The sequence below is a fragment of the Rhamphochromis sp. 'chilingali' genome (assembly GCF_963969265.1).
Source record: "Rhamphochromis sp. 'chilingali' genome assembly, chromosome: 9".
In the NCBI taxonomy this organism is placed as follows: Eukaryota; Metazoa; Chordata; class Actinopteri; order Cichliformes; family Cichlidae; genus Rhamphochromis; species Rhamphochromis sp. 'chilingali'.
In genome coordinates this window covers 24044130-24066033 of record NC_137936.1, presented here as the reverse complement: position 1 = coordinate 24066033, position 21904 = coordinate 24044130, and the positions used below count along the sequence as shown (strand labels likewise).

Sequence of the window (21904 nt, the reverse complement as noted above, 5' to 3'; positions counted from 1 at the left end):
GTTTGAGATAATCGTGCTGCTTTCAAAAGGGTTTCTGTGAGCCTAAAATCCTTTAACTTATCTGATGGAAGAAAAATTGCACCATGCGTGTGTTGTGTTTCACAGCTTGAAAAGAATATAAAACAAAAATCATGTACGGACAAATACAGGAGTTATCTCAGCTCCGCACAAGAGCACAAAGTATGTATGTCTTCACACAAGCAAGGGGCAGGATGTCACCGAAAACTAAATAAAAACCACAAAACCTCATAATCTCACATTAGGTTTTTTTGGGGGGTTGTGTTTTTTAAAACACCCATTTATCTGTCTTACAAACAGTGAATAGATGCTATGGAAATGTCTTTATTCTTCACTGTCTGTTATCTGAAAAGGTTGTGCATCCCCCCCCCATGTCCTCAGTGATTTCCTTTTTAAAGCTCCACATGCCACCACTGGAAATACTGCCTCTCTGAACTGGAATTTGGGGCGGGTGTCTGGTGTCTCTGTGCACTATGTTATGTGCAACATAGCACTTGGAAACAAAAGGAAAGAACACGCTCAGACAAGTTTTGCAATATGAAGAAAAGAAATGTGAGAATGTGGTTAAAACACAGAAGCATTACTCATACATACATAGGTTATGTCTCCTTGTGACTTAGCCCCAATCAATCAGCACTGCCTGCTTCAAAGAGCAGCTGCAGAAAAATCAACACAGAATACGGGCTTTTTTTTTTTTTTGCAAGAACAGAAAGTAATACAGTTTGACACATTTTGTCTCACCTTTGAAATATAAAACCGTCTGTAATTAAATTTACCTTTAAAGCTAAACATCAAATAACAAGTCTGAACCAACTTTAAAATTACTCGCCGGAACAACCAGTCATTTAAAAAATATGAGCCTTTGTTCATTGCTCAGTATTAAGTTTCCTTATTAGCATGCAACAGGTTGTGTATTCGGATTTCTCCCAGACTGCGGCTGCTTTAATCCTACATGCCTGAGAGTGAGTTGGGGGATGAGAGCATGACTGAGAGTGAAATCTCCTTCAGTAAAGACCCGTGTTAAATGTAATGGGTGTTGGCAAGGGGGCCTAATAAAGATGACGGCACGCATTCATATGCATCAGTTTGTGTGCTCAGCTTGACAAAGTCTGCCCCGCAGGCTTAACAAAGGGGAGGAAGGAAGCCAGGGGTTGTGGGGAATGTCTGGGGGATGTGGGGTGGCAACACACACACACACACACACAGACGGTGGCCCTCCAGCTTGCTCTCAAGTCGAGGTTATAGCTGTGACAGCTGGCCTAGCACACTCTGCATGGGCTCTTTTTCTTTTGCAACAAACTCCCCTCCCCTCCGCACACACACAGTCTGCGACACACACAAACACAGGATGCTCCATCCTGTTGACTGTTTACACTTCACAGTAGCCAGCCAACTTGGGAGGTTTGATCACCGGCATTACAGCTGTTTGTAAGGTAGTAGTGAGGTTATTTGGTTTGTGTGTGCCTCCTGTCGTAATCATAATTGTAGGTTTAGGTGGTTCTTTTATTTATTTATTTATTCTTTTTCTGTAAGCCCTGTTATGTTATTAACTACTAGCTTAATAACACGTTAAAATCTTCTAAAAGCTGAGGTTGAAAATTTCATTTTCATTTCATTTCATTTTCATTTATTTATTTATTTCACACTTGGTACAACAGATCAAACAACAAAATTATTCCATAACCTTGGGAAAAGTAGTTTAGGAAGATTTTGTGCTGAAACGCTCCAAAACTCCTACTGAACATCTACTGAAGGATGCTGTGGTGAGATTGTTTAACAAGTACTTTGCCTAGAAGTGTCCAAATCCATGCAATACAAACACTTCCAGCTAAGTTAGAAAGTAAGATTTTAAATCTGATTCTGAGAGGTTGAGAAGTTAACTAGCTGTTAACTCACACACACATGACCCCGCTGAATCAAAGCTGCTGAAACAACCACATCTGTTCAGCCAAAATACAAGGGAGGACCAGAAAGGACTACTGGCAGTGTGGTCCACAACAATCAGATCATTATTCAGCCAAAAGGACACCTGCTTTGTCCGAGGTAGGCGTGATGACATGAGACAGCTGAATAATGCAGTGAATGCCATCCAGTTAAAATCTCTTAATTAAGTAATTCTATTTTTCTATAGTTGCAGATGAAAGGCAGATTATTTAACCACGTTATTTTTAAGTCTGAGACGAAGTATTTTGAGTTTTCAGAGGGTGAAGGGGAGGACACGAGTAGAACAGCTGTATCGCTCAGACACCAACAGGGGTCGCCCTTGTTACAGCAAAACGCTGCAGAGTGCATCTGCCACCAAGTCATGAGCAACAGACAGGGACTCAGAACAGCTGATAAAAGTCATATAACACGGTGAGATATTCATGCGCTGGGCTCTTGACCCTGAACTGTGGATTCTTTATGAAATCAATATAAGTGCAATAAAGGGCAAACGGGACTGTTTCATTTTATATTTGGCAATATACAATAATTTCAGTAAAATTTTTTACTTCATATATCAAGGACAGGTCATTCTTACCATCAAAGTGAATTACAATCTATAGTGTGAGTTTCTGGCTAGTTAAAATATGGAGGCCATAAAACCACCCTGTCCCACATTTGAGAACTCACTAATAATAATAATTAAAAAAAGTTCATGTTGCAAAAGATAATTAGTGCCAATTTCTGAACGGCATTTAGTTAAATTTTACAATAATGCAAAAAAAAAAATTGTAGACTACTTTTTAACGTGAAAGTATTGAAAAATGGGGGGAAAGCAGTTTTCATTCAACTTTCATGCTGGATTGAAACAATATAACATGTTGTTTTGTGGGCGTTAATGTTTAATAGTTTATTTAAGACCGCCTCAGATTTTAAAGTGTGTTATTCTTAAAGAAAAAACTCTAAAACATATATGAAAGTATTTGGTTAAAATTAAAACATGACATTTTCAGGTAAATCAAAGAACCGTTTAATTCCTACTTTACCTCTCCAAATATAAGCTGGTTTATACAAATCGAGTTTCAAAGTGATTCTGACCGTGAGTCTGGTCCTTGACACTTGCCATGATGTTTTAATGCCTCCAGTGCGTAAACTCAGTCAACCTTGACTTCAACTCAAGGTTTTCGGGACACTCATTAACAAACCATCCTTACAATTGTATTTTATGACACCCTGCAACACGCTAGTCAACATGGTAATGTTTTCAAACGGCATCATTCAAAAGAACTGCGCAGAGGAAGCTCAAAGTCTTGGAAAACATGTATTTATCATGTTAGCAGCCTGCCTTTGGATTGAGGGGTGTCACGTGACTGGTACAGGAAGAGCGCGCGGTAGCCTTCGCCACCGGGCAGGTTCGTCGTTTCCAGTTGTAACTTTTTAAAGAGTGCGTCTGTTGCGAACATTTCTGCTTTAGTTGCTTCGCGTGTTTTTGTAGCGTCGACACGGCTGTACTTTTACCGAGACGCTTGCAGAGCCGTGTGTATTGTGTGTAGGTAGCGGAAGTGAAGTGGGACAGCTAGCAGGTGGACTCGTGGGATAAACATGTTGTCCACCCTTCATGTGACGTCGTGGTTTTTTTTTGCTTGTTGTGCCAGGAAGGCGAGCGACTGTGTGGAAAGCAGGCGGCTTCAATGCAGCATCTGTGTCTATGTACAGTTTTACAGTTTGTAGCGATGGCTTGTGAATTTCGGATCAAATCCCTGTGGACGTTACACAGCTGGTGGCAGCTGAGCTCTGTCAGCAGCATTTATGTTTACTGGACTAGTTATTGTATTTGCTTTTTCGCCGTTTAAAATGCTCAGGAAAAAAGAAGGGGGTGATCTAAAACTCCCCCTGCAGATTGCTGCTGCTGAAAGTGCTCATATGGACCGGGCAGTTTACTAAGTGCACTTGTTTAGCTGCTCCTTAACTCAAAATATCTAATCAGCCAATCCAATGTGGCAGCCACTCAGTGCTTTTAAGCGTGTAGGGACGGTCAGGAGGGGCTGGCCTGCTGAGCATCAGAATGGGAGAAGAAAAGTGATTTATGTGACTTTGAAGTTGACATAATTGTTGTTGTTGTGAGCATTTCAGAAACTGGTTTCTTGGTACACTTTTTATTACTCAGGTGGTCTACCTGTGAAATCTTGCTGACCATGTCCGTGTCTTTATGACCACAGTGTACCCATCTTCTGATGACTGTGGGATAACTCACCACATCTCAAAGCTCAAATCATCTCAAGCTGGTTTCCTAAACACCAATAATGAATTCTTTGTACCCAAATACCCCCCACAGTCAACTCAGTGCTAGCAAGGTGTGCGTAATAAAGTGCCAGTGAGTAGAGTTTTGTCTCTACATGCAGTTTAGATGAAAGTCAGACCACATTTCAATAAGTCCTGCTATACTGAGAGCTCCTTTCATGAGGTGACCTTTGGTGTTCGCATTATATTTTGTAACTGAAATTACTTATTGGTAATATAGGATGAATGAATAGGTTCTATAGTTTTTTTTAATATCCATAAGTGAGCGTTTGAATTAGTATTAATAGCAGTTTGATCTGGAGTTTCTTCTTAAGGCTTGACTGTGACAGATCTCACCACAATGACAGAAAGCGAACACAGGATATCTCTTCAGTGCTTTTTCCAGTCCTCATCAATACTCCTCAGTTGTCAGACAAATCTTTTATTGTGCTGATCGTCAGTGGACTCTGTCTAATGCCGTTTAACTTGGCACCTGGAAAAAGCACTTCATGTCCACAGAATTTCACCAGTGCCTGGCGGGTTTTTGAATATAAGATATGGGATAGTCACTTGATCGTATGTGCACGGTAGAACAGAAGATGCAGTCTTTCCCTGTTTTTCCCCTTTGCTATTTATAAAGAGTTTCACGGATAGATGAGTCAGGAAGACTCAAGGAAGATTGTCTGTGCTGATTTAAAGAGGAAAGAAAATGAAAGTAGCTTTTGACTGACGAGGAACAAAGTGTCACATGTAGGTCAGAGCTACAGAAGAACCCTAAAGAAGCAAAAAATATTAAAAAGCTGCTGATCTGTGAGGGAGGATTACAATATAAACAAAATACTACAAAGAAATAGTACCAACAGTTTTGATGACTGCAGTACTTCTAAAAAAAGTAAACAAAAAAATCAGCTGCCGCTGAAGCAGCCTGCCTTCATGAGGGTGGCCTTTGCTGTTTGCTTTGCATTGTGCAAACATGCAAGCTGCAGCGATTCCAGATATTGCACTCCGTAATAAAATCAGCCTCTTTCTGCTGGTTTTCAGTTCACTGTGAATAATTTTCACTCTCCGTCATAGTCACATTTTGCGGTGAGAAAACAAAGTTCAACAGATACCTTTAAGAGATTTTCGTGTGCCTGATAGCGGTGTTTTGGATATTAATGAGTGCGGATTGTTTGCCTGTTCTCAGACTGTTCCCCTCTGATTACAGTTTGTGACCCTGTGTTCATCCAGCAGAGCATGGGATCCCCTTTGCTCCCATTAAATGTGTTACTTGCTCAATAAATGTTTGCAGGTCCTTGAAAAATCATCAGTAAGTTATTTGGATTTCCCCAAAACGCCAAGAACAGCTCAGCTCTTGTACTGGAAGCTCAACGCCCCGAGCAAAGTGCAAAAGCTACGCCCCTTATCCACCAGTATCCGGTAATCATTACACTCATGACAGTATCTCTGCCTCTCAAGGGACTTCGGAAAAGCTCAGGACAGAGATTTTGCTAAGTATGGGTTGTTGTTGTTTTTTTAGCTCTATTTATATACATTTACCACTGCTAACTGTTGCTTTTTAAAATGGTTGTCTGGCATATTTCTTAGATTTCTGGCATACAAGTTGATGGTTGTGTACTGTATTAAGTGATATGCTTTAAACATTATTTTGCACATGATATTTTGGACAGTCGATATGACCAAAGACAGACATTGCATGTATATTACATCACGAGTGTAACTGCATTAATGTCTCTGTTAATATTTCATTTGACTTTGTAACCAGAGGAATTTCTTTTATGAAGCGCTCAGAGCTGAAAGTTGATGAACAGAAAATCAATATTCAAATATTCTGATTAACTGTTTGTTTATGCATCAGGTTAGTAAAACTGACCGTTTTGGGGGCTTTTCTTGTCAGACGGCACTCTGTATGTCACAAATACACCCACTGGCTGTTAGTTACATCTTCTTAGCACCGTGTCAGATCCTCCTTTGCCTTTAGAGCTGCCTTAATTCTTCATAGCATATCTATGGTGGTGTAAAGGTTTTATTGCTCCAGATTTGTTGCTGCACATCAATGATGTGAATTACCACATCCCAAAGGTGCTCTGCTGGATGAAGAACTTGTCACTGTGGAGTCCATTTGCATACAGTGAATTAATTGTCAATGTTCAAGAAACCAGTTGAGCTCTTTGACATAGCACATTAACCTGTTGGAAATAGCCATGAGAAGATGGGTACAATGAGCTTTTAAAAGGATGGACATGGTTAGCAACAATATTCAGGTAGGCTAGGGTGTTTAAAACATGCTTGGTACAAAGTGTGCCAAGAAAATATTCCCCACGGTGGCTGCCACTGTGTGTCACAGCTGACCAGTTATCATACTGTTGCAGGGCTGTCACATAGACACAGACAACTATTCACTTGAACGATTAGCTTATGAAAACAATCTGCAAACTTTGTCTAGCTTTAATATAATCTGCTATTGCATAGTGTTCCTGAGATGAATGCCCTTCTTTCATTGCTGTGTTCATACAGGGGTTTGGACCATTAGGACCGGACAATGTTTTTGACTGTGTTCTTCCTCCTGGTTGCGTTGTGCACCCAGGGAGGAAATGGTAAGGAGGGCGAGGAAGCACAGAGACCTGGCCATGTTTCGGTAGTCATAGTGGGAGGCACGGGTGACCTGGCGAAGAAGTACCTGTGGCAGGGATTCTTCCAGCTGTATATCAACCAAGTCAGTAGTGGAAACACCTTTTCTTTCTATGGCGGGGGACAGTCCCCCACTGAAAAGGCCACACCAGTGCTCTTTGAGATTCTGAAGGCAGTCTCCTGCTCAAAGGATGTTTCTCAGGAGCGCTGTGCTCTGCTGAAAGACCAGTTTCTGCGGCTCGCACAGTATCGCCAACTAAAGTCATTAGAGGACTATCAGGATCTGGCCAAGCACATTGAGCAACAGCTTCAAGAAGAGGGAATGACGGAGGCAGGCAGGCTCTTTTACCTCTCTGTACCAGCTTTTGCATATGCAGATATTGCTGAGAAGATTAATAGTAGTTGCAGGCCAAAAAGTGGGGCTTGGCTGAGGGTGGTGCTTGAAAAACCTTTTGGACATGACTACGGGAGTGCTCAGGTACTGGCATCTCAACTTCGCAGCTCACTGACGGAAGAAGAAATGTACAGAATTGACCACTACTTGGGGAAACAGGTATGGAAGTCCTACACAGTGCATGCCTTCCACCCTTGACTCTTAAATGAATCTGAATCCAAATCCAAACATCTTATGTTTCCTTTTTTCCAAAGGTGGTTTCAAAGATGCTTCCTTTTAGAATACAAAACAAAAAATTACTTGATCCCATCTGGAACAAGCACCACATCGAGAGAGTGGAGATTGTACTGAAAGAGACTCTGGATGTTAAAGGTGATTAAAGGGTTTATCAACTCTCTTAATTACTACGGTATTTTGAGACATGGGTAAATCATAGACATTTTTTTTTGGTGATTGAATCATGTATTCTTACCCTGTCTTTGTTATTTTCTCCTCAAAAGGTCGCATTGCCTTCTATGACCAGTATGGGGTCATCAGGGATGTGCTACAGAACCACCTGACTGAGGTCATGACACTGTTGACCATGAGGCTTCCCAAGAACGTGAGCAGAAGTGAGGAAGTCCTTGGAAACAAGCTGCAGATCCTTAGTTCCATGCTTCCTTTAGGAAAGAATCAAGCTGTGATCGGTCAGTACCAAACTTACAAAGCAGAAGTTCAGCAGGAGCTGAATAAGACCAAAGATCACGTCAGTCACACTCCAACATTTGCAGGCAAGTACTGAAAGTTTGTCTCCTTACATTCTGCTGTAAGTGTGCTGCATTACATCTCCTTCACTGTTTAGATGCTAATATTTACTCGTGTTTCTATTTTTTAGCTGTACTTGCACAGATTGATGACGCACAATATGAAGGCATGCCGATCCTTTTGATCTCAGGGAAGATGCTAGATGAGCGGGTGGGATACGCACGTGTTCTTTTTAAAAATGACATATTTTGTGTTCAAAACCACAATAACGTTCACTGCAAGCCCAAGCAGATAGTTTTCTACTTTGGACATGGCAGCCTTCAATATCCAGCAATTCTTGTTAGTAAGAATTTGTTCAAGCCAGCTCTAGTAGACAGTGAGTGGAAGGAAGTGACGGAGCACAAAGACGTCAACGTTTTTGGATTGCCTATTTCAGACTTCTACATCCAGATTCCAATGGAGCAGAAGGAAGCTTATGCAGAACTTATTTCTCACATCTTTTTGGGACAGAAGAATAGCTTCATTAGTACAGAGAACCTGTTGGCTTCCTGGGACTTATGGACACCGCTGCTCAGCAGTTTAGCCAGCACATTTCCGCGCATCTACCCAGGTGGTGCTGATAATGCAGACGTGCTGGACATCCATCTGAAAGGGAAAGACGTTAGCTACAACAATGAGGTGGTGATAATCAGTACTGATCATTTGGGTGGCACATCCACAAATGGTTTCCAAGTGATGCAAGGTAAATTTCGCAGTTCTGAAATGGTGTCTGCATGGGCCGAGCAGCTTGTTGACAAGCTCGCTGCAGATATTCAGGAAGCAGCAGAGGCAGCTATTTATGAGGGTGGTGTTTTCCATCTCGCCCTCTCCGGTGGATCTACTCCCCTTGCTCTGTTTCACAGGTTGGCCGATCACCATTTCACCTTCCCCTGGAGGAACACACATGTTTGGATGGTGGACGAGCGCTGCGTGCTGCCGACGGAACTGGAGTCCAACTTCCGCAACTTGCATGACCATCTACTGCAACATGTGAGAATCCCGTATTACAACATCCACCCCATGCCAGTGCATCTCAACCAGCGCCTATGTGTGGAGGAAGATGGAGGAGCGCTAATGTATGAGAAGCAACTCGTTAAATTGGTTAACAGCTCCAGCTTCCACTTTGTACTGCTGGGTGTCGGCTATGATGGCCACACAGCCTCTTTGTTCCCCGGTGGCAAAGCTGATGAACTTGGCGATAGTCTGGTGGCCCTCACTGAGAGCCCCTCCAAGCCACACCAGCGTATGAGCCTCACCTTTAATGTCATTAATCGAGCCCGCAAAGTTGCCCTTTTGGTGATGGGCAAAGGCAAACACGAGCTGATCACCCAGCTGAGCCGTGTGAAGGACAACCCAGACAAATGGCCTGTCACTGGTGTGAAGCCTACTAATGGTAACCTTGTTTGGTACATAGACTATGATGCACTTTTAGGATAAGAATGTAATCTCTACCTTGCAATCAGACAAATGTCTTTGGAGCTGCTTTAATTGGACTGTTGGTTGATGAGAAAGAATATATGAACCAGCACATATAGGAGGACCATATAGGAAAGGTTATTAACTCAAATCACATGTACTGAGTAGAACTGCTAAACTCTTTCAGGCTTCTAATTTATTTCCCTCCAGCGCACCGTTTGAGATCATAACAGTGTATACATAGACCAAACTTGATCAAAATAGGAAATCAGTAGAACATTGTTGAAAACAGCCCTTTGTTGGTGTCCATGTGGTTGTGAAGCAGCGAAGACGTTTGTGGTTTCTTACATTTAAAGAACTGCTCGTCTTCAGTAAGGCTTGACTAATGGAACAGGAGTTTTCCACAAGGTGAATGTAAGGTGTAAGTGTTTTATAATGTGACGATAGCCCTAACTTTAGAGTTAAGCCTAGTTTATTGCACTGCAATAAATCTGCATCGCAACCATAGTGAGCGGACATAGTTTGCATTGTACGCTGGTGCATTGAACTTCCATTACAAGTGAAACTGAGCCGTTTATGTTGGACTTGGAGATAATAACCCATATGGAAAAGAAATAGTAAAAACTTATATGATTTACTCATGAAAGTGGCCACTTTCTCATTATTTTCATATATTGCTTTAGTAAGTATCCAAAACATACAAGTTTCATTATATAATTTTTGTATGCTTTTCATACAAGTTTCACACAAGACAGATACAAACTTTATAAGATTTATATATATCTTTTCCATATGGGAAATCTTGATAAATAGTTAGCTTTACAGCACCGCAAGAAGTAGATAAGAGTTCAGAAACGACTCAGTCTATACAGGTGCACCCAAAAAATATTTATGCCCAAAATGCTGACTTTAGGTAATTTGATTACATGTATATTTTCCAAGCATTTGTTACATAATTACTTGATTGGTACACATTTAGTTTATACCAAGCATTAACCTAGCACCTAGCATATTTTCCTTAATGATAAATTATATGAATAAATAAACCTTTTATATATATTTTTATATATTTTAGTTTCATTTTACTCAAAATTATTTGAGTTTATGAAGGCAAAGAATCACTTTTTTAAAAGTTATGTTGGAGCTTGGGAAACAAGAATAACAGCATGTATCCACTTTCATTAGCACAATAAGCAGGCTATACAATTACAGCCTATTAGATTTTGTTAAATAGAGGAATTATACTGGTGCTAATCAATAATCTGTGTTTACAGAGGATATTACCAAACATACCTGTCACACCTGTTGACAGTGCATGTCAGGCCAAAGGATAGGTTATGGCGTAGGTTTAACACGGTACTATAAACCAGAAATGAGTTAGAAGGGATGCTGAGTGTATGTAATTTGTCATTAATGAAATCATTGGTCCATGTTCTTAAAAGTTTTAACCTCATATGAGTATTTTTTTATGTGTGTGTGTGTGTGTGTGTGTGTGTGTGTGTGTGTGTGTGTGTGTGTGTGTGTGTGTGTGTGTGAGTGAAATGCATATGAAGATTTTTGATCATTTAAGTCTAAGTGTGAAGTAAGTGGGAATCTAGAGGAATATATGAAGTTTCCTTTGCAAATTACACAGCGCAGACGATTGTTGTGTTGCTGGAAGACAGTTACAACACACGGATGAATTAAGGTGTTTGTATGTGTGAATTATAACTGATCTCAGGTGAATTTAAAGATATCCAGTTTACTGTATAATCTGCTCTTATTGGATGAATGTTTTATTCTGTGGAGTGGTACTGCCATACATACACAATCAGGTGATGTAAAATATGTGTTTTACTAAAGAGATAATCACATTCCCATACTCGGATCACATTTTTCTTCTATTAATGTAACCTGGAGGTGCTTTTGAGTCAAAATGATTGAAAACAACATTAACACTACATCATATTTTTGGTTTCTTTATTGAAGACCATCTTTAAATAAAAGCTCAATTCCACTAAGTGTCAGCAGTGGTGTTGTCTTTGTGCCTCAAGATTAGGAACAAAGTAAGAAAACATGCTAAACACATCCGTCATCTCTTTAGCTATATTAGTCTGTTGTGAATATGGTGTTTAACAAATTTAGTAGCACCTGCCATTTAAAAACAAGACAATACAGAAAAAATTTATTTAATAGGCAAACGATTAACTGAATTTACAGTTAATTTCAAAATTTCACCTGGGAAACTGAATTGTGAGAAGTCAGTTATTGTAGCTTCAATAATAAGATAAAAATCCAGTTCAGAATTTACAGTCACACCATTGCTTGTAATCATGTCAAATCTACTGTATGAAATAGTTTTTTTTAGTAATAAATTGTTACATGAAATACATTTCCTCGGTGCAAAAAGAAAATCAACAGCTGCTTTTCTGAAGTGTGCATTAAAAAAATGTGAGCTGGATTAAGTCACTTTCCCTTTTTCTTTCTCCTGGTTTAAAATTACAAGCTGCTGGTGGCAAGGAGCCCTCATGAATTCTTTACATGTGTAGTGTCACATATCATTGTGGGACAGCTGGAGTGTTTTATAACTCATTGTTTCTGCTTGGATCTGTCACAGAGTGCCTGTTGGTTAGCCACAGTCCTCCTCTGACCATGAAAAAACCTGAACGGACAGAAGCAGGTGTTAGTCCTTCGAAATGAAGATTTTATGAATGAATGAATTATCCAGTGTGCAAGAGAAAGGGAGAGTTGTCTTTCACCTGTACTGATAGCAGAGACCACTGTTAGGACAAGGGACATGTAGTACAGCTCAGGGGTGGTTTTGGCCTGTGAACATACCGTACATAGAAATCATTGATATGCTGCAGGAGTTTTTTTGAGGGGTTGAACTGGCTAATATTGCTTTTTTTTTTTCTTACACATGCTGCTGCTGTCAGAGTCAGGATAGTAGTGCACAAACCTTGGCCACATGACAGTAGACCAAACACATGGTAGGCAGCCCACAAGCTCTGATGAACTGGGTCTGTCAGTGTGAATATCACTGCAAAACCTTGAAAAAAACAATCACTGTTCCTATTAAACCTGTGTAAATGCTGTGAGAGTATCTGCTTTGGGACTGCTGAGCTGAGGAGACTTACCTGAAGCCATCAAGGACAGAGCAACTGAGGCTGACAGGTTGTTCAGAAGGGGCTGCCTGCAGTATCTTGAGGATTTGGGCCTTTAACCAAAATAGAAACCATTGTTAACTTCATGTTCCTTCTTGTATGAGTAACCTGCGGGCTGTATGGCATGATGCCATTGCCTGCGTCCCACTTACCTTCCCATCACGTAGAACTGAGGAACCAGAACAATTGTGATGAACAGTACATTCAGTAGTTGACTGTGAAGGGGGAAGTGAACGGAAAATAGATTAAGGTCATAGTAAACAGAAAGTCATTCTGAAATCTTTATGTATGAGAGTACTTACAATCTTAATCTCTGATTCTTTGGTATCCATCTGCTGCTGTGAAATGCCATGAAGACCAGCAAGTAAAGAAACATGGATGCTGCACATCCAGACGCGTATGTACTGTAACACTGTCCCTGGCACGTGTTGTATTAAAGTGCCAAACGCCCTTGTTGACCAGAGGAAGGATTGTATTTCATCCTGTCCAAGCCTGCACTTTTTACTCCTTGAACTCAGAACATTTGCCCCAATAAGTTATGCTTAAATTTTTTTAAAGTTGGTTTTAACATTTTAGACGCTTATAAATTATTTTTGTTAAAACTCGCTAACACTCTGAAATTGTATGAGATTTCTTCAGCGCCCTTTCGCCATCACTTTTACCCCCTCACCCACTCCCGGAATGCACAGGCCTGAACTTCTGATGCTTGGCTACTGGGTTTAATCGCTTACTGCATTATACTGACTCATGGCGGCTGCACTGGCACAGAGAAATACAGTGATCGGTAACTTTCTATTCATGAGGTTAGCATCGACCATGTATGGTAGAAACTGGGCGGATACAGGGCTGGATGTGAGGCCGATCCTCTCCACACAAACTACGATTCATAAAGAAACACTGACTCCAGGTGTGCATGCTTACAGATTTAATTACCTCGAGCTTTTTACGCTATTATCACATCTGCGCACAAGTCCTCTTTTAGTACAAAGCCCACGTAAAAGTACGAATAAAACTGAGTATATTAAAATTAAAGTAAAAAACCTTGCGTCGTGCAAGGCTGTTAATCTATTTGGAACAGGATAGTTTCCTCACATTATTTCAAAAGTCTTGCTCCACCCTCCTGCGTATGTGCCCAAATTAACTAGAGCATAAGCAACGCATCACCCTTACCCCACATTTGACACACAATAAAAAGAGCCCACCCAACAACTTCGCATCCTTCCACTCTTGAAATTCTGCTGTTGCGTCTTCCAAAGAGGCCACCTAACATCCAAAATGCCTGCCAACCTCAGTGGGACGTGGAACATGATCAGCAATGTCAATTTTGAGGGCTACATGGTTGCACTTGGTAAGTTTCACCCTTTTTAAAGCAAATTGGAAGACTGCGTGCAGAAAATGAGATGAGTAGAAAACCTCATATTTAGTTGGTTTAGAGTTCTTGAACTTGGGTGTACGTAAAACTTATATATGGCAGGTTATAGTTTTTACTCTTTTTGGAGTGTAAACATTTTGTAGAAAGTGTTGTCACTTATCCCTCTCATTTTGACATGCAGGTGTTGATTTTGCAACGCGCAAGATTGCTTCTATGTTGAAGCCTCAGAAAGTGATTAAGCAGGACGGACATTGCTTCACAATTCAGACACTTAGTAGTTTAAGAAACTACGAGTGTTCATTCAAGACCGGAGAGGAGTTCGAGGAGGTAACGAAAGGAATGGACAACCGCACCTGTAAGGTAAAAATGTTACCAAAATGTAACCTCCAGTTTTAAAGGTCGCTATTAGATTTGTGATCAGTGGTGCAAAACAAAATCAGCCTCTTTACAAAGTGTAAACTCCATTTATGTTTAAGTATTGGGGAAACTGTGTAGTTCATTTTTTATTTATTTTTATTTTTTTATGTTACTCTAACAGTCTGTGGTCAACTGGGAAAATGAAAAGCTGGTGTGTGTCCAAAAAGGAGAAAAGAGAAACCGAGGGTGGGCTCACTGGCTTGAGGGAGATGAGCTTCATCTGGTATGACTCTGAACTTTATGCTGGTGTCCCTGTTAATATTTTAACTTATAACATTCACAATCCTGTGATTGTACATGTGTACAACTGTAACCATACAAATGAAAATGCTGCTCCCTCTGAACACTGATGCCATTCATTGAACTCCTGCTGTTTTTTGTTTGTTTGTTGTTTGTATTACCCTTTTAAAACTGATCTTCAATTACAATTTTTTTTTTCTTTTTTTCAGGAGCTCACTTGTGGGGATCAAGTCTGCAAACAAATTTATAAAAGGACTATGTGATTAAACTCTCAAAATGAAGTGCATTGTGTGTTTATTGTCTCGTTAACTGACATCATAACACAACAAAAACTATATCTTTTCCTTTTTATATTTTAGAATGATGCACAAAACACTTTCCACAATCCTAAAGTGTTTTATACTAAAGCTTTCTTAGGAATTTAAAGCTACCTTTGTAGATATTTATCAAACGAAATGCTAGTCTTTCCGCATACAGATTCATTTCATGTTGCCATAATGAAAATGGCAAGCTTTCTCACTTTCTAAAACATGGTGTTAACAGATGTTGAGATTAAATTTCTCTGCTTTAAAAAAAAAAGCAGTAAAAGTAGAGGGAGGTTAAATAACTTTTATAAAAAGATAAAGGAAAGAAGTGGACGTATGAAAGAAATGATTGTTTTATAGTAAAGTGGGGGGGAGGTGTTAACTTTTAGCAACGGTGCCCTTCGGCTTCCAGTATCACAGAACCAAAACATGTCTGCCAGTACAGTAAATACATGATGTTGTTTAGACTTGCTCGCTGATGAAGTGTCCTTGTTGGCACCATCTGACAGACGACACACATGCATCATGTTAGCACTAGACGTTTTAAAACTATTTCAACGTGTGCACATGCAGCATTTCTCTCTGAGGTTTTGCCCAACTGATCAGCATGACTGTAATACTGTGACCTAAGTTGCAGAAATTAAGCATGACACACTGTCAGACTTCTCAAGCTGATTGGCAATTGAAGTACAAGCTGAGGAAAGATCTCATTCAAACCCTGGACTTTGTAAACTATGTACTTCCTTTGACTGCATGATCATGCACTGTGATTACTCAGGAGGAGGTGGAGAGCTGATCGATTTCTTTCTGGAGGGTGCTGTCCACAGAGAGCACCATCAGTGCTCCAGAAAAGCCTTTTTGATTTTCCTCCTTCTGTGACATGAAAAAAAAGAGCGTTGGGGTTATCTTTCATTCTTTTAATGCATCACAAAATCTCATGAGGTCATGAGCAGAAAAAGATCGTCCAGGGTTACTTATAATTGTTGGCTGGTTCATTTTGAAGATGTTTTCATTGATCATTGCTGTTATCTTCTACAAACATTAAATAAAGCATCTAACCCATGTTTAAGTAAACTTAACAGCTTTAGTTCCTGAACTGAGATAAGCAAGATTTTCAGGGACAACAGCTATCAATCAAAGCTGTCATCATAACCCTGTCAGACCACAGTTTTACAATTTTAGAAGTTATTAATTAAAATCAGACTTTTGGGAGAAGTGACCCATTGACCACACAAACTACTTAACATGGAAGAATGTGTCTGTTATATGTATATCTGAGGTGGACTTGAGTGTTTTACTTAACCCCCCTGGCCCATACGCTAACATTGAGTGTGTGGGGTTAATAGCCTTTACGGAAGCCAGACGCCAGGGGGCGATAGAGACGTTTGGGCTTCACTTTAGGGAAGTCAAACAATGGGGACGTCATTTTTTCCACAGTCAAAGCACACTGGTTGGAAGTGAACTGAAATGTAAAAGACTAATAACACCAGGAGGGGGCAGTAAGCGGAAACTGTGGATACCAATTGAAGCAAAACACTGAAGAAGAAGCGGCGGACTCGTTGGTTTGTTGACGCATTTATGCCGCGAGTTTAATTTTGTAGCTATCAGACAGTTATCTCTGAACAAATAGCTTAAAAATCAGTTTACAGGTTACATATCGTGTTTTCAGCAGTAGTTAATCTTCAGTTTGTGACTTTCCTTTTTGTTGTGGTTGTCTGGGAAATCTTCGGTTTGGTTTGTCAACAGTTCTGCTTGAAAATGTCAGTGGATACAGAGGAAACTCACCAGGTAAGTGTTTCAGTTCTCTTCACTGATTGCCTGTTTGGCTAATATTAGCTAACACAAAGGGACGTTGCGAAAGCTACTACACAGGACCGTTATGATGTGTTTTAACGTGATGTGTTTTGGGGTTTTAGAGGTTAAAAGCTGCAGTTCATTATACAGTGGGTCGTCTCTGCCAGAAGATCGGTGAAGACCACCGGAGACCGTTCAGCCGACAAGCTATAGCGGCAATAGCCGAGACGACATTCAGACAGTGTGGTAGGTGTTCAACTAATGAGGATATTCTTTCACTGACCACTTTATTAGGTATACCTGATTTCTAATCAGCCAATCAGATTGCAGGGGTTAAGTGACTTCAAACGTGATGTGGTTAGTTTTCCGAGTGTTTCAGAAACTACTGTGATTTTTTTTCTCCGCACACAGCCATCTCAAGCGTTTATAGAGAATGGTCTGAAGAAGAGAAAATATACAGGAAGCCCATTTCCCTGAGTGAATATGCTTTGTTGGCCAGATCGCTTTGAGGTGATAGGAAGGCAACAATAACACAATACCCCCTCATTTCAACTAACATACAGAAGCGCATCAGCACAGTATATCAAAGTAGATGGGCTACAGCAGTAGAATACCACACCAGCTTTCGCTCTTGTCAGCTAAGAATAGAGATGGGTATCGTTTAGGTTTTATCCGATACCGGGGCCAAACCGGTACTTTTGAAATGGAGCCGGTGCTTAAACCGTGCTCTAACTGGTGCTTAAAGAATGGAGACTCCCCACCTGGGACTGACTTAATCTGGGACTCCCCACCATTTGACCTAAGAACTGAAGAAGCTTCTCAGATGAGAGGTGAAATGTCTGCAAGTAACTTAAAGAAGTCCAGACGCTTTTCTTTGCAAGCTCCTTTGATTAAAGAATGGAGAACACAAACTTTGTCCAAAAACCTCTTACGTTTTTATTTTTAGAAGTCTCTTTTTTTCTGCAAAATGATAACCAAGTTAGCCTTTTCTGTTGATACAACATACCTCCTTTGGTTGGAACCGGTGCTTAAACAATGGAAAACACAAACTTTGTCCTAAAACCTCTCATGTTTAGCTGTTTTGTTTTTTTTTTTGTTTGTTTTTGTTTTTGTAAAAAGATAACAATGTTTGTCTTTTCTGCAGCTATAGGGCATATATGGTATCACTCTGTCAAACAAGAAGACAGCCGCATGTAACTACAACGGTGTTTGCTAGTTCACCTTACATGCATTAATGTAATAACGTGGTTAGCCTACTCAACGTATTACACACGAGCAACATTAAGCTACTCGCCCAGAGAAGAACGGCTGCTGCTGCTATCATCATCCGTCATCATTTCTGCTACACTGGCAGGGCTAGGGGCCACGACTCTCCTCTTCGGTTTTTGGGGGATGTTGCTAACTCCAGGTCCGATAACAGGCACCACTCCCGCAGTAGATGTGCACGGTGTGAGGTCTTGCAGCAAGCTATCAAATACGGTGCATTTCTCGGCTTTTAAAAAAAAAACAAAACGCTATGTGTCGCCAGGTGTTTCATCAGGTTCAAGGTTTTACCTCCTTTGCACAGTATCAGCTTAAAGCACTTGTTGCAGGCTGCTGAGTTTGCATCTTTTGCTGTGAAGTACAGCCAGACTTTTAACTGCTTTGCCTTGGGCATTTTTAATCTGCAGCTCTGCTCTAAAAGAACGTACATACCTGGGCCTGCCTACTATCCTTGGAAAGGTAAAATGATTGGCTAGAATCCAAAGTGTATGACATCTCAAGAAAAAAAAAAAGCACAGAAATAAAGCACTGAAATGTGCGCTGCTTTTCGGTCTGGGTACTACCGTTTATGTCAGAACTGGTGCCATAATGGCACTGGATACCGGTACCCATCCCTAGCTAAGAATAGAAAACTTAAGCTACATTTCACATGGAGTCACTAAAATTGTACATTACAACATTTGAAAAATGTTGCCTAGTCTGCTTATTCTCAATTTGTGCTGGAACAGATGGCAGGACCAGGATTTTGCATAAACAACATGAAAGCATGGATCTATCCTGTCTTGTATCAATGGTTCAGTTGGTTAGCTGAGGTAGAGGGAGGTCTGGGCTTCTCAGCTTAGGTTGCTGCTTTTGCTGCCTGGCCCTGGATAAGCAGTAGAAAATGAATGAATGAACTGTCAGTCTGTTAGTACTGATTGTAGTACTTAGTACTGTTAGTATTGTTGCATATCCATGTCCTCTCTTTTATGCCAATAGTATATCCATTGTATGACATAGTGCATTATTCTGGTTTCCAAAGGAATCACACATCATGTGACGAAACTCAGATCATCTCAAAATGGTTTCTTGAACATGACAATGAGTTCACTGTACTCAAATAGCCTGCACAGTCACCAGATCTCAATCCAACAGTACCTTTGGGATGTGGTGGAAAAAGACAATCACATCATGATGTGCAGGTGACAAATCTGCAGCAACTATATCATGCTAACATGTCAATATGGACCAAAATCTCTGTGTTTCCAGCACATTATTAAATCTATGCTATGAAGAAATAAGACAGTCCTGAAAGCAAAAGGGGGGTCCAACACAGGACTATAGCATGGTGTACATAATGAAGTGTGTGTGTGTGTGTGTGTGTGTGTGTGTGTGTGTGTGTGTGTGTGTGTGTGTGTGTGTGTGTGTGTGTGTGTGTGTGTGTGTGTTTTTTAACATTGTTTATCCTCTGATGGTATATGTTATAAAATATGAAAATTTACTGGCACATCAGTACAAAGTGTGGCGGTATTTACATACCCTGCCTAACAGCAGCTCTATCTCACTGTGTTGGAACACATTTTTCAATAACGGATATATAAAATATCATGCAGATTCATAATGTACAGTTTTGCATTTTTAAACCCATAATACAGTTATTGTTTAGAAAACTTAATATACCTTTCCATATGAAATTATTGTGAAATTCAGTTTTTAGCTGCTTCTTTTTTGTAATTCAGTTACACTCAAGTAGTTGTTTTCACTCTTTGTTTTTAATGAGCATATTTCAACATATATGATATATATATCATATGATTTGACCAGTCACATGTAAAATTATTTTGCATTATCAAGACTGTATAGTTTTCCTTCCAGGCTCAGATTAAATCAACAATTTGCAAGCATGTAAAATTTAGTCTAAATATGGGGATACAATTCCAGCTTTTTTTCCTGATATAACTTTTTGCAACTCAGTGTGCTAATATGCTCTTTGGTGTGGATTGTAGAAATGAAATGACATTACAGAACTCCTTAGATTTCATCAAAAAGGAAAAGAGACAGAGGTAAACTCTGGGTTTCTTGAGTTCAGAAAGAGAACAGGAAACACACTTTTCCTAAGCTTACCCTAAACCCCATTCCTGGAATAAAGTGCAGTTACTTAATTATGAGTTGTCACTGAATTCAAAAATTGTGTCAAAACAATAATGGAGTCAAGTTTGGTCCATGTACAGTAGTCTTTTGTTGTGGTGTGTTAGGTTTATCAAGGTAAAAATGCAATACAGGTGGTGGCCATAGGCAGCGCTCTCACTCTTTCTCTTCTGTTTATTTATTTTTAACATATAGTTTTGCTTTTCGTTGATGTCCTTGTCATTACTGGAACATGAAACAGCACCTGCAGCCTTTTTAGGTTGCACAGGCAGTCCAGGTTAGCACATCCATATGGTCTGTCACAAGATTTGTTTTGTTTCCAAGCATAGTGTGGAGGAGAAACCAGGAGATGGGCTATTAGAGGAGGAGGGCTGGACAGAGCTGTAGACAGGCATCACGAGAAGCACGTATATGTATCAGTCAGATAAGGATAAGAAGAAAGCCACAACCTGCAAAACCATTTCCTTTTTGGGGGCATCTTGTTTCACCTCTAGTGAACCTGTTCTCCCTTTCATTTGCATCAAAGAAGATGATATGGCTTCTAAAGGGTCCATTTACATGAAAACTGCAATATGCCTTGTTATACTGTGCTCACGTTCCCTTATTTTTATTTAACTTTTGAGCAATATCTATGGAAATGAATGGAGTTATAATCTGAAATGATTCTAACTCAAGTGGACCAAGGATCCACAACAGTCAACATTAATGCAGTTTTGCAACAGACTGAAATCAACATTTCACTCTTTGTTTTTAACAGATATATTTGCCAAAGACCTGGAGGCTTTTGCAAGGTAAGCATTTTTTTTTATTTTTTTTTTTGTCCCAGCACCATATTAACAACTTTACCAAAAATACTTTGTTACTCAAACTGCAGCTATTCAAATATGTCCACGTGGCTTCCAATCCCAAATTTCATTTCAGGCATGCTAAAAGAAGCACAGTGTCTGTAGATGATGTGAAACTTGTAGCCCGCCGCAGTACTGCTTTGGTGAGTTATTCAAAGAAACAACACATTCAGTGACATGATTTCTGTACAGTTAACTTACAGTACAACAAACATGTAGTCATGCCAATGTTAACCACTAAAATAATTTAAATAATTGTTTACTGAACCTGTGTATTGCGTATATAATCTACAGCAGACAGCAAATTTAATGTTTAATTTGTCTTTATTTATTTCAGTCCATCCACATACAAAATAAAAGTGACGAACTGACCCAGGAGCACATGAGTTTAAAAAAGAAGACTACTGCAAAGAGAAAGAACACAGAAACTGAGGAGGAAAGCAGAGAATAAGGACAGGACACAGGCAAGCCTGCGGTATCTGACTTGAGCCCAATCAATCAAATAAACATGAAGACTGACTTACATGTATCTGATAAAGCCAAGAGCCAACAAAAGTCCTAGTTCTTTCATGGGACATGTGCCTGTCAAAACAGTTATGTAGCAAAGATTTGGAGCAAATAAGTGAAAAGTTCCATCCCAGGATCTGCTAATGTGATGTTGAATTTTAGTGCATGTAACAATTTTGACCTGATTTGTTACCATGTATGAATGAAACATTAAACTTGATTTTTAAAGCATTCGCCAAAGGGACCCTACAGAAACTGTTCCCTTCATGTTTTTCAGTGAGACTCTTAAAACAAATCCCCAATTCCAAGGCACAGAAACCTGACATTAGCTCTAGTATAATAGCCAATTCGGGAGAGAGAGAATATTGCTGAAGGAAAGCAAAGCCACATTGCTGAGCTGGACTGTTTTACCTTCCCAGTACCTCATAAGTGTGGATAATTAAAAA

General features: G+C 40.0%; 4 protein-coding genes across 8 annotated transcripts; 3 read left to right on the top strand and 1 right to left on the bottom strand.

Annotated features, from left to right (window-relative positions):
* The first annotated feature begins 1370 nt into the window (after positions 1-1370).
* Positions 1371-10886, top strand: h6pd (hexose-6-phosphate dehydrogenase (glucose 1-dehydrogenase)). Of its 5 annotated transcripts, none has more exons than XM_080890642.1 (5): positions 1371-1451; positions 6739-7405; positions 7501-7618; positions 7747-8016; positions 8121-10886. In XM_080890642.1, exons 2-5 carry the CDS (start codon positions 6764-6766, stop codon positions 9464-9466), a joined length of 2376 nt encoding a protein of 791 aa, XP_080746768.1. In that variant the 5' UTR covers positions 1371-1451; positions 6739-6763; the 3' UTR covers positions 9467-10886. The 5 variants fall into 5 exon arrangements, with proteins under 5 accessions (XP_080746768.1, XP_080746767.1, XP_080746765.1 ...); XM_080890641.1 differs by lacking the exon at positions 1371-1451 and adding an exon at positions 3270-3353; XM_080890639.1 differs by lacking the exon at positions 1371-1451 and adding an exon at positions 3286-5715.
* On the bottom strand, positions 10876-13029 carry LOC308402067 (uncharacterized protein). Its single transcript, XM_080890644.1, has 6 exons — positions 12891-13029; positions 12741-12803; positions 12562-12641; positions 12343-12473; positions 12184-12250; positions 10876-12086 (listed from the first exon to the last, which is right to left on the bottom strand). Exons 1-6 carry the CDS (start codon positions 12962-12964, stop codon positions 12007-12009), a joined length of 495 nt encoding a protein of 164 aa, XP_080746770.1. The 5' UTR covers positions 12965-13029; the 3' UTR covers positions 10876-12006.
* A 775-nt stretch (positions 13030-13804) lies between these two features.
* Positions 13805-14898, top strand: rbp7b (retinol binding protein 7b, cellular). Its single transcript, XM_080890645.1, has 4 exons — positions 13805-13936; positions 14142-14320; positions 14499-14600; positions 14827-14898. The coding sequence occupies exons 1-4, from the start codon at positions 13864-13866 to the stop codon at positions 14878-14880; spliced, it is 408 nt and encodes a 135-aa protein (XP_080746771.1). The 5' UTR covers positions 13805-13863; the 3' UTR covers positions 14881-14898.
* Positions 14899-16451: 1553 nt separating this feature from the next.
* Positions 16452-21689, top strand: cenps (centromere protein S). The gene is made up of 5 exons (XM_080892657.1): positions 16452-16710; positions 16839-16962; positions 20864-20897; positions 21028-21094; positions 21289-21689. The coding sequence occupies exons 1-5, from the start codon at positions 16681-16683 to the stop codon at positions 21400-21402; spliced, it is 369 nt and encodes a 122-aa protein (XP_080748783.1). The 5' UTR covers positions 16452-16680; the 3' UTR covers positions 21403-21689.
* The last annotated feature ends 215 nt before the right edge of the window (positions 21690-21904 follow it).

Bases quoted from the DNA above. Each gene is read 5' to 3' on its own strand.
- h6pd (XM_080890642.1), top strand. From the start codon at position 6,764: ATGTTTTTGACTGTGTTCTTCCTCCTGGTTGCGTTGTGCACCCAGGGA. The intron at 7,619-7,746 runs GTGATTAAAGGG...TCTCCTCAAAAG, and splicing joins AGAGACTCTGGATGTTAAAG to GTCGCATTGCCTTCTATGAC. The intron at 8,017-8,120 runs GCAAGTACTGAA...TCTATTTTTTAG, and splicing joins TCACACTCCAACATTTGCAG to CTGTACTTGCACAGATTGAT.
- LOC308402067 (XM_080890644.1), bottom strand. From the start codon at position 12,964: ATGTTTCTTTACTTGCTGGTCTTCATGGCATTTCACAGCAGCAGATGG. The intron at 12,474-12,561 runs GTAAGTCTCCTC...GTTTTTTTCAAG, and splicing joins TCTGTCCTTGATGGCTTCAG to GTTTTGCAGTGATATTCACA. The intron at 12,087-12,183 runs GTGAAAGACAAC...CTGTCCGTTCAG, and splicing joins GGTCTCTGCTATCAGTACAG to GTTTTTTCATGGTCAGAGGA.
- rbp7b (XM_080890645.1), top strand. From the start codon at position 13,864: ATGCCTGCCAACCTCAGTGGGACGTGGAACATGATCAGCAATGTCAAT. The intron at 14,321-14,498 runs GTAAAAATGTTA...TTACTCTAACAG, and splicing joins TGGACAACCGCACCTGTAAG to TCTGTGGTCAACTGGGAAAA. The intron at 14,601-14,826 runs GTATGACTCTGA...TCTTTTTTTCAG, and splicing joins AGGGAGATGAGCTTCATCTG to GAGCTCACTTGTGGGGATCA.
- cenps (XM_080892657.1), top strand. From the start codon at position 16,681: ATGTCAGTGGATACAGAGGAAACTCACCAG. The intron at 16,711-16,838 runs GTAAGTGTTTCA...TTGGGGTTTTAG, and splicing joins ATACAGAGGAAACTCACCAG to AGGTTAAAAGCTGCAGTTCA. The intron at 16,963-20,863 runs GTAGGTGTTCAA...TGTTTTTAACAG, and splicing joins GACGACATTCAGACAGTGTG to ATATATTTGCCAAAGACCTG.